Source organism: Notamacropus eugenii, chromosome 5 (assembly GCF_028372415.1).
Source record: "Notamacropus eugenii isolate mMacEug1 chromosome 5, mMacEug1.pri_v2, whole genome shotgun sequence".
In the NCBI taxonomy this organism is placed as follows: domain Eukaryota; kingdom Metazoa; phylum Chordata; class Mammalia; order Diprotodontia; family Macropodidae; genus Notamacropus; species Notamacropus eugenii.
The window spans coordinates 356230131-356244060 of record NC_092876.1 but is presented as its reverse complement, the minus strand read 5'-3'; the positions used below and the strand labels follow the sequence as shown (position 1 = coordinate 356244060).

At 36.6% G+C, this 13930-nt stretch overlaps 1 protein-coding gene across 6 annotated transcripts in view; it reads left to right on the top strand.

Annotated features, from left to right (window-relative positions):
* The window catches only part of PHLDB2 (pleckstrin homology like domain family B member 2), a 147183-nt gene that overhangs the window by 47740 nt on the left and 85513 nt on the right, over positions 1 to 13930 (top strand). For all 6 annotated transcript variants that reach the window (XM_072614029.1, XM_072614028.1, XM_072614032.1 and 3 more), the window contains exons 3-4: positions 2631 to 3014; positions 12567 to 12710. In XM_072614029.1, the coding sequence (XP_072470130.1) occupies positions 2631 to 3014; positions 12567 to 12710 (528 nt within the window). The remainder of the gene's footprint in view (positions 1 to 2630; positions 3015 to 12566; positions 12711 to 13930) is intronic.

Sequence of the window (13930 nt, the reverse complement as noted above, 5' to 3'; positions counted from 1 at the left end):
ACATTTATATGGCACTTTATTGGTTGTCAAATGCCCCCCTCAGACTATCTGAGCACCACAATAATGCTTCAAGATAGATACTACAGGTATTATTATTCCCATTTTACAGTGAAAGAAACTAAGGCTCAAAGAAACTGAGTGGCTTGGTTAATCTGTAACTCCTAAATGGTTATATATTTATTGTCGGAAGCAGAATTTGAATCCAGGTGTTTTTGACTCCAAGTCCCCTTTAATCCAATTAACTTGAATTAGAGAAAAGAAATTTTGTGGAGAAATTCTAGACTGCAAAATAGGTGCTATTTTGGGGGGAGGGGTTTGTTTTACGAGCACTTTTTCTCTGCTGTAGCTTGATCTACATCCCTCTATTTCCCCACCATATGCACTTATTTCTACCTGGGGTTATCAATATATTATAAGCATTCCCACAGAGTTTTTTTTTCCTAGGTGGTTGGAACAACTTTAACATGACATTTTATTGTCACCCTGCTGCTCTGCTCCCTCCCTCCCCTCCTCCCCTATAAAGCTGAGGTGGGTCGGACTTGGCATTAGCTGGAGCTGGGACAGCAGCTGCAGAGATACATAAGCAGTGGAGTTGCTGCATATATTGAGTGCAGAAGCTTAGGAACCAGATTGTCTCTTTTAAAGACACTTGTTATGGGAACAGACTGAAGAGTTGGAGTATTGAAGAAATTGAGGGAGTGAAAGAGTGAAAGGGAGGTGGGCAGTCACAGTGATTTATTTGAATATTCCTTTTGATCCATTAATGTATTTTGTCTTTTAGGGGAGAGGCAGAAAGTCAAATACTCCTTAACTGGTTTGCATGTGCAATTATTGCATTTAATTGATTTAACTGGGGTGAGGGTAAGGGAGGAAACGTTCACTTTTCTTTACTATTTGCTGCCAACTTAAATATTAATATTGTGTTAGTTTTTGAATTAGTTGCCAGTTGGTATTTGAAAACTAAGGAGACTAGTGCTCATTTCATTTGTGGTTTGGTTCCTGTGCTATTATTGATAGGCAGACCTCCAAAGGGTTTTGCTTTATTTTGTTTTGTTTTGTTTTCCTATCATGCAGAAAAGGTATTGAAGGATCCAGGCTGGTAACCCAGAAAAAAAAAAATAATAGTAGAAGTAGTAGTGGTGGTGGTGGAGGTAGTGGTGGTGGTGATAATGGTGGTGATGGTGGTGGTAGTGGTGGTGATAGTAGTAGTAATAGTAATAGAGTCTGGCCAAATGTTTGCTTATTTACGTTGGAATTAATGTAAGGGGTGAAGCTATCAAGGTGAATTTTTTTCCTAAACTAATACTTTCTTGGCTTACAATAAGTGTTTCTTAAGAAGTATAATATCCTCCATTTGTCACAAACATGCACTATTATTTTCTTAAAATTAAATCATAATTTTGCCCAGGGAGCCCAGACAAAAGGCATAAAATACAAAGAAAAGTAACTGAAGGTGACTACTATGTTTGTCCATTGATTTCTCTAAAATAGACTCTATGTTTAACACAACTGTACTTGTGTAATCTGTATCAGATTGCCTGCTGTCTAGAGGAGAGAGGAGAGGAGAAAAATTCAGAATTCAAAATCTTATAAAAAATGAAGGTTGAAAACTATATGTGTAATTGGAAAAAAATAAAATACTGTTAAGTGGAAATAAAATAAAATAGATTACTCAGTCAGCATTTCCAATAATTTGTTATCTGTTAGATTACTCTCTTTCCTCCATTTTGGCAAGTTTAGACATGGTATGAATTGTCATTCCATGTTTAGAACACCAAAGTTACTTTAATTTCTTTTAGTTCACCATGCAGTGATAATGAAGTAACCTTTACTTCAAGGATCAAAGTATCCTGGAAAGGCCTGAAGTTTTTTGAAACAAAGAATTTGAAAAGAAGTGAACCCAATTTAGGATTTGGCATGTAATCTGGAGCCTCCTTTCATGGGTGACAAACACGACTATTTGTGTAGCAATCCAGAGCATATCTTTAGTCCCAAGTGTTATGAAACTGCCTTCCTGAAAGAGCCAAATGTTTCTGGAGCTACTTGTGAGAGTAGAGAATGAAGCAAAGAGAAGAGAAACCAAAATAATTAAGATGTACTGATCAGTCAAGAGAATATCCATTAAGTTACTTCATGTTTAGGCATTGCAATACTGTTTATATAAAAAAGCATTAATGATAGAACTGAAGTTTGAAGAGTAAGGCTGTCTGTAATCTACCTATCTATTTATCTATCTGCCTGTCTATTATCTCTATCTATCATCTACCCATCATCTATTTGACCTATCATCTATCTTATTTATCATTTATCTATCTTATCTCTATACCTATCCATCTTTCTTATCTACTAGTTATCGCTTATCTATTGATCTATTATCTAGTTAGCACCTATCTTAGTTATCATCTCTCCATCTATTTTACCTACAGATCCATTTTTCTATCTATATCTATATTTCCATTTTCTATCTATTCATCTCTTTTACTCTTTGAGTAGTAAATGACTAGTAAGTTACTAAAGAGTAATCACAAATGCACTGAATTGATGTGATGTGGGATTAGTCTAATTACTGGAAACTTGTTTTGTCCCTGAAAGATTCATTGGTTTCCCCTTTCACTCTCTTTCTGTAACAGGAGAGACAGCGCTTGGAGACTATCCTTAGCCTCTGTGCAGAATATTCGAAGCCCGACAGTAGCTCAATTGCTATGACCACTGTTGCTGATGTGCAGAAGATTAACAAAGAGCTTGAGAAGTTGCAGCTTTCCGATGAGGAGTCTGTGTTTGAAGAGACCCTGTTAACTCCAGAAACAAGATACAGGTGCCACCGGAAAGCCTCCATTACTGATTCAGAATTGTCAGGGTTCAGTAGCCTCAGTCAGAATGCTACCAGCTTACCTTCCACAAGGAGTTTCAGAAATGATGAGCCCTTCGGTGACCACACCAAGACTCCCCCATTACCTTCCTCTCTGTTATTGAAGGCTTCCAGTGAGTCTGCCTATCTAAGTATCGTACCAAAGGTAATGCTATTGGAGTAAAAAAAGCACACATTGCTTTAGTACCATATGCAGTAACAGAATCTTTTGGACCTCACAATTTTAACTTCCAAGTCATTTTTAAGTGAAATCCAGTCAACTTCAGTAGGTATTCTGGTTGGCTTAACAATAACATGCTGGGAATTTCTTAAGCGAAATTGAAAGAAAGTCTGATGGGAATGCCTAATGTTATCTATGTTGAGTATTTTTCATATGTAGCATTTCTTAACTGGATGCCCTTTTGCATTGCCAAAAAGTCACAGCTCTGTAGAATTACTTGTATCCAATGTGACAAGGTGACTCAGAATATGATTCAATTTAGCAAGCACCTACAAGCTATTAGACACTATGCTGGTGCTGCAGATACAAAGACAAAAGCAAAACAGTCCCTATCTTACAAAAAAGAGCTTCCATTCTACTAGGGGAAACAACACGTACACAGATAAGTAATTCCAAAAATTATGCAAAATAAATACAAAGCAACCTTGGCGTGAGTGAGAGGAGAGCACTAAGGGCTTCTTGTATTGTAGGAAGTGATACTTGAGTTAAGCTAAGCTAAGCTTGGGGTTCCAAGATATGGCGGGTGAGAAGAGAGAATAATATTCCTTGCTTGGACAAACAGTGTGCATGAAAGCAGAGGAAGGAGATGGAGTATTGTGTGTGGAGAATAATAAGGAGGGTAGTAATATGTAGTACTCTGGAAAGACAGATTGATTCAGTCAGATTGGGGATATTTTAAATGCTGAACAAAGGAATTTGTGTTTTTTGCTAGGAGCAACAGGGAACCACTGAGGCTTCTAGTGCACAGGAATGACATAGTCAGACATGTGATTTAGTAACATCAAATTAGCATTTATATGGAGAATAGCTTACAGAGGTGAAAGCCTGGAGATGGGGTGAAAACTTACAAGGCAGTCATCCAGAGGAGGGACAGTGATGACCTGACTGAGAGACTTTCTGAGTAGAGGGAAGGGACATGTAGGGGATGTTATGGAAATAAAATTGGCCAAGACTTGGCAACTTAGAAGAAAGCAAGAAAGAATGAAAATTGAAGCTAATTCCTAAGTTTCAACCTAGGCAATTGAACAAAAAATGTTGCTGCCTTCCCCAGAAATATGGAAATTAGGAGAAAGGGATGGATTTGGGAAGAAAGATGATTAATTCTGTTTTGGACATGTTGAATTTGAGATCCCCATGTAACATCCAGGGACGGAGGGAGTTGGGAGATGTTAAGCAGACAGTAGAAAATATGGACTGGATCTCAGGAGAAAGATGAGGGTGAGGTATGTAGATTTGGGAGTCAGCTGGAAAAAGACAATAGTTGGATGCACTGGATATGTTATCACCAAGATCAGTAAGGAGCAGAAGTTTCCACTATTCTCGTTACCTGTCACATAGGATGTGGTGCTTTTAGGTCTTCTGCTCCACTGAAATTCTTCTTTTGAATTTCACCATTTATCTTTTCATAGTTCTTTGATAATTGAAAATGTCCCATATTTATGCTTTGAAATCCAATTACACAACTCTTCCAGTGAGATTTTATATAATAAAAATCTTTGAAACAATTGTTATTAGTGATCAGTCAACAAACATTTGCTAAGCCCTGGTTATATATATAGGACAGGCAACTTCTTGAAAAAGTCTCTGCCCTTCAGAGGAGATAACATACATACATATATGTACAAAATAAATACCAGATAACTTGGGGAAAGGTGCTAATAGCTAGAGTGACAGGGGAGAGGAAAGACTTCCTAAAGAAGATGGCACCTCAGCTGAAACGTGAAGGAAACTAAGGATTTCCAACAGGTAAGGGTGAGCATAAATGGACAACTAATACAAAAACATGGAGACTGGCAATGGAAGTTGATAAACGAGAAATAGTGAGAAGCCTCGTTTGATTGGACCACAATATACCTAAATGGGAGTAATGTGTAATAAAGCTAAAAAAGTAGATTGGAGACAGGTTGTGGATCTTTCTGTGACACACAGGAGGTTGTATTTTATTATTTATGGCAATAGGGAGTAACTAGAGTGATATAGTCCTCAACTTTAGGAATATTCTTTTGGGAGACTTAAATTGGAGTGAGGAGAAACTTAAGGCAGGGACAACAATGAAGAGGCATTCTGACTGATTCCAAGTTTTACACAACAAATCCTTTTATTAAGGGAATTTGTTCTGTGAAGTTTGGATTCAGGCAGAGGGCCACACTTGAGGACCTAGAGGGCCATATGTGGTCTCGAGGCCACAGGTTCCCCACCCCTGGACTAGTGGGATAGGCTGCATGAGAGAAGCCCCAGTCAACATGGTCTCAAAACTTTCTCCAGCTCTTTTCAGGACTGAATAACAGCAGAAGAAATGAACAGAGAGAGTAATCCAAGCTTAGAATTTAGTGAGGCATGGCTGGTGAGAGGATACTGAGGCAAAGGATTGGAGAGTTGAGGATAATATAAAGTGTTGAGTTGGCTAATAAAGGAGTTAAAATTGTGAAGGGAGGAAAGTTAAGAAATGATCAATGGAGAAGTTTAGGAGATGTAAGGTTGGGTAGATTTAGGAGAAGTAAAGCTTAAAAGAGAATTATAGGTTATAATTAGATAAAGGAATTTCAGAGATCTTAATCTTGGCTATGGAACGCCGGAGTTTAATCAAGGGTGTAACCTTGCCTGTGTGTAGCTGAGGTGTAATGTAGGACCAGGCCATAACAATCAAATAGACTGAGGAATTTGGACTTTAGGGTGTTTCAGGGAACACTGTCATATATGTTAAAGTCTTCCACTACTGAGACCAGAGTTAGAGTGAGAAAGAAGAGACTGAACTCCTTAAGAATGAAGAAGGAATGACCTAGGGGGCCACAGGATAAGAGCCACCAGGCTTATCTTAAGAGTTGGACTGGAACTTGACAATTTCAAAGGAGAGACTACTCAGTGATGATAGCTGAAGGACAGCCTGGAGTATTCTGAGCCTCTCCCCTCACTCCACACTCCATCCCTACTAGTCAAGGAATTTGAGAGAAGGTACAACTAAACCACACTGCAAAAGATGGCCAGACATTTAGTGTCATCTATCTAAATGGTTATTTCTGTACTTTCTCTGGGAAACATCTTCATAGGCAGGTTTCTTCCTGGACAGAGTTCAGATGAGAATACTGGTAATACCAGCTGAGTAAAGTATAGGATATGTCCCTAATTAATATCATTTACTTATTTTGAATGTTACAGTTGTAGTTTACAGCAAAGTCTTTTTCTAGAAAGTGGAAACTGAAGTACAGGAGAGAGCTCAGTAGAAAGCATGGTGTCACTGACTGAGATAGGTCACAAGCTGATCACTCCTGAAGACAGTTCTCCTGTTTGCTGCCTTTACCAAAAGAGGTCTTGGCTATGTGTCAGTTTGAAAGAGAAGTCACCTGAGGGTAGTAGACTTCTCTTGGGAAAAACAAAAACTGGACTGAACTAACTTGCTTGGCCTTGGGAATAGTCTGTTCCTTGTTAAGCATTTTAAAAAATGCTGTAATATTGCTTGATAAAATACATGGCTCATTAAAAGTAGACCTTGGAGTTTATAGAAATAAAATATTCGAAGCTTCTTTTACTGCACAGGGAATGTGAGTGATATTTAAAGTGAGCCAAAATTTTGAAGATACAAATGTCCTTGGAAATTTGATTATTTAGTAATTGACCCTTTTGACTCTGTCTTTATAAGCCAAGGGACAAGTAGAAACTGAGATTTAACTTCTTGAGAAAGTTTTCTGTCTTCTATGGAAAGACTCCATTTGTGGCTAAAAGAACTTTTAAAAAAAACATTCTAAAAAGGGGAGTTATGTGGAAAGAACTAAAATGAGTACTTTTCTGTAGGGATCAAGTTACTCCTAAGATGGGACATACCTTGAAATATAGAGATGACAGAAATCTATTTATTATCTGGATGATAATTAAATTATCTATTTAAGTGTGTTAGTGGCATTCCATCCATCCAGAACATCCTCCTATACTGACTGCCTATGGAAATAGCATCCTAATTTCAGTCATATTTATTTTTTTAAGGGAAATTTTTTCCCTCCAAATTTATTTATTTATTTGTTTTAGGTTTTCAGTAATCAATTCCATAAGTTTAAAATTTTTTGCCCCTCTCTACTCCCTTCCTCCCCACAATGGCATGCCATCTTACATGGGCTCTACACATTCATTCTTATTAAACACATATTCACATTAGTCATGTTGCATAGAAGAATTAAAACAAATGGGAGAAAGCATGAGTAAAACTAAACAAAACCAAACATAACAAAAGAGAAAATAGTCTGCTTCATTCTGCATTCCAACTCCGTAGTTTGGATGTGGGTGGCATTTTGCATCATGAGTCCTTTAGAAATGTTTTAGGTCCTTGCATTGCTGTGAAGGGCTATCTATCAAAAACAGTCCTCCCACACTGTGATTGTTACTATGTAAAATGTTCTCCTGGTTCTACTCATTTCACACATCAGTTCACAGAAATGTTTCCAGGTATTTCTGAAGTCTTCCTGTTCATCATTTCTTATAGGACAATAGTATTCCATTACATTCATACACCACGCTTGCTCGGCCATTCCCCAATTGATGGACATTCCCTGAATTTTCAGTTCTTGATTACCAGAAAGAGAGCTGCTATAAATATTTTTGTACATGTGAGTCCTTTTCCCATTTTTATGATCTCTGAGATACAATCAGTCATATTTAAAACTCCCTTTCTACTTTCTTTCACTGGTGGAAAGAAAAGTCATCTTGCCTTCAATCCTTCAAATAAAAGGAATGACTAAATGAGATAATGCGTACTTTGTAGCTTTAAAATGCTATGTAAATCATAGAATCATAGATTGAGAGTTTGAAGGGATAGTAGAGCCCATTTAGAATAACCTCATTTTACAGTGAGGAAATTTAGGCTTAAAGAGATTAATTGACTTGTGCAAGATGACTCCCAGAATTAAATAACAAAGGTAGGATTTGAACCTGGGTCTAATGATTTCAAATCTGGAGCTTGTTTCTATAAAGAAAAGATTCTTTTTAAAAAATAAATTTTTATTGATTTCTTTCCCTCTAAGAGCCATCCTCTATAACAAAGAATAAAAAAGCAAGGGAAAAAATAGCTCAACAGAATCAACATATTGAAAAAGTCTGACTGAAAGATTATGTATGTTCCATAGCCTTAGTCTCTCACTTCTTTAAAGAAGGATGAGGTGTATGGGGGGCAGGGGAAGGAGAGTTGTGCAATGTGGAGGCTCCCTTCTCATATCTCTTCTTTGGGATCAACCTTGATCGTTTTGATCTTACAACATTTAGTTTCAATTGTTTATAATTCTTTTCATTTACATTGTTGTTGTCATATACATTATTTTTCCGGTTAATGTAAAATGTTATTTAAAATCTCAGATTTACTACAAGTTGATTGAAAAATAATCCCTTTTTGCATTTACAGGGCTTTTTTTTTTATTCTTTTACAATAGCCATATGTCATTTTAAATGAAATAGTCCAATGAATAGGTTTCCCCCTTACAGAATTTACTTCACTTTGAGGATTATTTTTAGAGGAAAATATTCATTTCTGTAGAGTTTATATCCTTTGATACATTTGGCCCTTTTGATTCATTGTTAAATTTGGCACGTTTTAATAATCAGTGACTTGCAATTTTTCACATTGCTTTTAGGTTCCTATTATTTTTGCCCCTGCACCCCTCACCTCCCACTCTACCACTGACCCACTAAGTTCCTTACCTGCAGAATTAGTCGTATTATAGGTTGTTTGCAGCCTGTGAAATACTTTACTTCCATAACTGAGAGATTCTATTTTTAATCCACATTGGAAGCTGAAATCTAAGATGTAATGTCAGCAATAACCAGACAGGATACTGGACTAAACGAGACCTTCCTGCTAGGATTACTTCTCAGTGATTTAGGAATGCCATTCATTGTTAAGGGAATGGATTTCAGATAGCAACAAAAAAGGCAACTGGAGAGCAGGGCAGTAGGGTTATTTTTTGTCCTGATAGTTTTATATTTGGGATCAATAAAAATAATTATCACTTACACAGTACTTTTAAGTTTTGCAAAGTGCTTCATAAGTATGATCTCATTTGATCCTCACGACAACCTGGAAATTAGGTGCCAGTATAATCCCCATTTTACAGATGAGGAAATTGAAGCAGAAGCTATATGGTTTTTGTTGTTGTTGCTACAATTTGAATGAAATATAATAAAGGGAATTAGGAAAGGTATGCCATCTTGGTCAGACAAAATCAAGTAATTATTCATTTTCTCTTCCAGTGTGTATTGCGTGGTTAGTCATTTTGCATTCTGAGAATTATTTGGTATGACAAAGTGACCTTTCTTGGTCTTTGGGTTTTTGGAGTATAAGACTATATCCCCTATCAGAAATTAGAAAAAAATAATAGAGTTTACATTGCATTTTTAAAATTACATAGTGGGGAGTTCTTATTAAAAAGACTAATAGTCTAATAACCTGAGAATGGTAGGAAGTGCATGGAACAAATGTTAACCGTTCTGCTAATGATACTGGCTTTACAAAGAAAGCTTTACAAAGAAAGGGATATTCTGAATTAAGAATTATCCTTTTTTTTTTTTTTAACAATGATTTAGGTGCGAGGAAATATATGTTTCTCCTCCTAATCTTGTCACTTATTACACAGTAATATACTTGTACTGTGTATAAGCATTAAACTTAAATGTTGAAAGAAATACAAAACCTGATGTTATGGAACTTATAGTCTTAATATGTCTGTGATTTAATATATTAATATGCTGCATGGTATAGTATTTGAATTTTTGGCACAAATGGCATTTTCCTAGGAACAGTGAAAAAATAAGAGTAGAAAAAGAAAAAAATATGTATGTACGTATATGTGTTTATATGTATGTGTATAGATACATGCTTATATTTGTGCATGCATACATACATATATTTATGTGTGTATGTATGTATGTAGGCATACCTTGCATTAAAAAAACTTTACTTAAGTATAACACATGGCCAGAGGACATGGACTAGAAGATTTTCGCTTACTTGAGCAGTTACTAGCCATGTAAACTTAGACAAGTTAGCTTACCAACCTGGGGCTCAGTTTCCACATCTGGTAAAGTTTTTGATATTACCTGCATTGAGAATTGTTCATATATAACATATTAGTGGCAAGTCATCAATCCAGGACATGCCCTTATACTGTGTCTATTGGCACATCCTATTAATTTTAGCTAAACTTCAGACATATCTGTGCCAAAAGACTACGCCTTCTTTGGTCAATCTCCGTTATACCTGTAAAGAGGGATGGAGAGTTGACTTGGTATAATGGATGTAGAATTGTCATCAGAGTCAGGTAGGTCGAGGTTCAAATGCTATATCTGATATGATACTGGCTATGGGACCTTGAGCAAGTCACTTAAACTTTAAAAGTCCTCAGCAGCTCTCTAACCCTCAAAGTTGCCAAGTTTGTAAGAGGAAGTTTCTCATCGGGACCCCTAATGAAACCACAGATCCCATTAAAAAAAAAAAAAAAGCAGGGGATAGTAATACCTACACTATGTGTATAGAATTGTCAAAAAAAATGCTTTTCAACAAATAAATTTTAATGGGTCATATAAATGTAAACTTGTATGAATAGCTGGTCTGCGTCATGTTAGCAACAGGAATGGGTTCCCCATGGAATTTCAGAAAGAGAGAAGTATTTCCCAAGCCAAACTCAGTGTGTTCTTTTCTGGGAGGCCATTGGAGTCCACAGCTGTGGTAGGGATGTTCCTAACAGCGCTGTGTTCCCTTCTTACTGGGTGGCAAGCAGCTGGTGCAGCTGTAGGGACACAAATTTCCCATGGGTCATACATTCCTCTCTCCCATTTTCCCATAGAAACAATATTTTACATACTACTTAGGTTCCCAGGTCAGCTCACATATGCAAAAAAAGGTCCTATTGATTCTATAATATACTTAAAAATATAAAAGAAAGAAAAGAACAAGAAGGGAAGGAGGAACAAGAACATGATTCTTCTAAAGCTCAGGTCTAACCATGTCAAGCCTCTACTCAGTAAACTCCAATGGCTAGTCCTGTTGCCTGTAGGATCTAATTCAAAATGCTATGAAGCATTTTTAAAGTCCATCACAACTTAGATGTCTGCTACCTTTCTTGTCTTCTTACATCATACTTCTGGACACGTATTCTTCCAACTGGCCTCTTTCTTGGCTGTTCCACAGTAAAAATGCTCCATTTTGGGGCTCTGAGCATTTCCTCTGGTTGCCCCTCATTTCTCCCTCCTCTACCTACTGACGTCTCTGTCTTCCCACCTCCTACAGGAAGCCCTTCCTGAGCCCTCTTAACTCTAGTGCCTTCCCTCTGTTAATTATTTCCTATTTATCCTGTAGATAGCTTGTTCTGTATATATTTGTTCTCCCTTAGACTGTAGGCTCCTTCAGGGCAGGGACTTTCTTTTGTCTCTTTAACAAAAGCATTGAGCGTGGTGCTTGACCAAAAGTAGGAGCTTAATAATGTCTATTGATTGATACTAAATAGATAATATATTGCTACTTTCATTGGGATTCTCATGTACTTTTTTTTTTTTTTTTTTTTTGCTGAGTGCTCAATTGGCAGAATGGTAGATATTCCGATTCTGGAACAATAAAGATTCCAGGAGAGTCAGGATGGCAAAGTATATAGAATACTGGCCTCTGAGTCAGGAGGAGCTGAGTTCAAGTCCTAACTCTACCACCTATTGTCTGTGTGACTCTGGACAAGTCAGTCAAGTTCTCGTAGCCCCACTTCCCCACCCCCAAGACTAAGTTGTAGTACAAGTGCAGGTCTGAATTGGTCAAGGATAGTCTTCATTAAGATCTCTTAAAATAAATGAATGAGGTTTCATCAAAATATAGTCTAAAAAAAAATCATTGACTAACTTGGCAATGGGCATAGCTGGTTTATATCTTTAAAAAAATTATTAGTAATGGCTTTTGTTATTAAGAGTTCTGAGACTGACTCTTCTAGTTCTCCCTCAAAAGGTAAAAGGAACATTATTCATGGAGACAAATGTATGTGTAACATATGTTACACACTTTGCAATTTTGCAGTTATGGATGACAATGGGAGCTAACAGGGCTTAATAAAGTACCACCAAAAATAAGCAGAATGCTTAGAAAAGGCTTTTTCACTTGTACAAAGGTAGAATTCTGAAACTGCAAGGGATTTATCAGTGGTCCAAAGAGTTTTGAAATGAGAGTTGAGAAACCAGGGTATTAGCCATGGCTTTTCAACCAGCTGTCACTTAACATCCCTGGGCCTCAATCTTCTCATCTGCAAAGTGAAGAGATTACACCAGGCAACCTCTAAGATCCAATCCTAACATTCTGTGATTCTAAATAGACTTGGGGAGTGGAGGTGTTAACTGTGAACCTGACCACCACTGATAATGTGATGAAAAAATGCTTATGAACTGTTTTACAAGTGAACTTTTGGAACACAACTCTTCTATTAGTTGGGTTTTAAAATAGTTTCTTTCTGTGTGAACTAATTACAGACACCTGAAAGTGGAAATGAAGAGCAGAGGAGTCAGGAGTTGTCTCAGATGGAAGAGGCCCGAATGGTAATACTAAATAACCTTGAGGAACTTGAACAAAAGATTAAAGACCTCAATGATCAGATGGATGAATCTTCCAGAGAGGTAGGGAGCAGATGAAATCATTTCTCTCCCTCTGCTTACCTTCTTTTCTCTTTTCTTCCTTTTTGTTTTGACCAGGGTAGAGTTTAAAAGCTTTTTGATTATTGTGGTCAAATTATGAGGGCTGAATGAAGACACCAGCACACCATCATCAGTACACATTTATTAAACCTCCACTATATATAGAACAAGAGTGCAGATATCTCAGTGAATCAAATTGAGGCAAGGGTGCCAAGCTTTTATTTTTTAAAATACTGTTTATACATTCACTTGCTTTCGCATAGTGTTTGATTTACCCTACAGAGTCCGTTGGCTGAAATGCCCATTTTCATTTTGGTTTTACTTACTAAATGATGCCTGTAACTTCAGAGGGAGCAAGGAGGTTGCTTACTTGTCTTTTACTCTTAACATCTTTGCTGGCAAGCCCTAGCTCCTTTTCTACATTTGTCATTGCTTGGAATCCTGTACTTTCACTGTACTTTCACTCCAGTAATTCCTGTACTTTCACTCCAGATAGTGTGCAATTTTCACTTTGACTTTAGCAAAGAGAGTCAAGATATATGCAACTGCTCCTAAATTAGCTAATGCTCAACCTGGATACAAGAAATTGTTATAATAACCTATGAGTATCCTCTAAGGTAGCTGTTCTCGTGGCCATTGGACATCCCTGAGACCCTTTCAGGGAGTCCACAACATCAAAATTATTTTCATAATAGTCCTAAATGGTTGTTTTTTTCTATTAAAATGCTCTTCTTTTTACAATTGCATAACTGTATAAAGCTGAATTTTCTTAATAGACTTTAACCAAAACAACCTATCACAAGGGACTGAATGCAAAACAGATATGAAAATCCAGCTTCTGTTAAGCCAGATATTAAAGAGATTTGCAAAAAAAATATATCAAATCACTTCTCACTAATTTTGTTTTGGAAAACAAAGTTGTTTTCTGTTAAAAAACATTGTTTATGTTATGTTAATGTGTAATAACTTTATTTTTATCTTAAGTGAATTAATAAGATTTTCAAAAATTTACCATTTTAAATTTCTAATACAATAAATATCAATAGATACAATATACCTAAACAAAAGCTCTTTGGGGTCTTCCATAATTTAGAAAAGTGTAATAGAGTCCTGAAATTAATAAGTTTGAGGCCCACTATTTCAAGGAATAGGCAGAATTGTAAATGAAAATTAAAAGAAGAGGAAAAATAGCTTCCTTAACA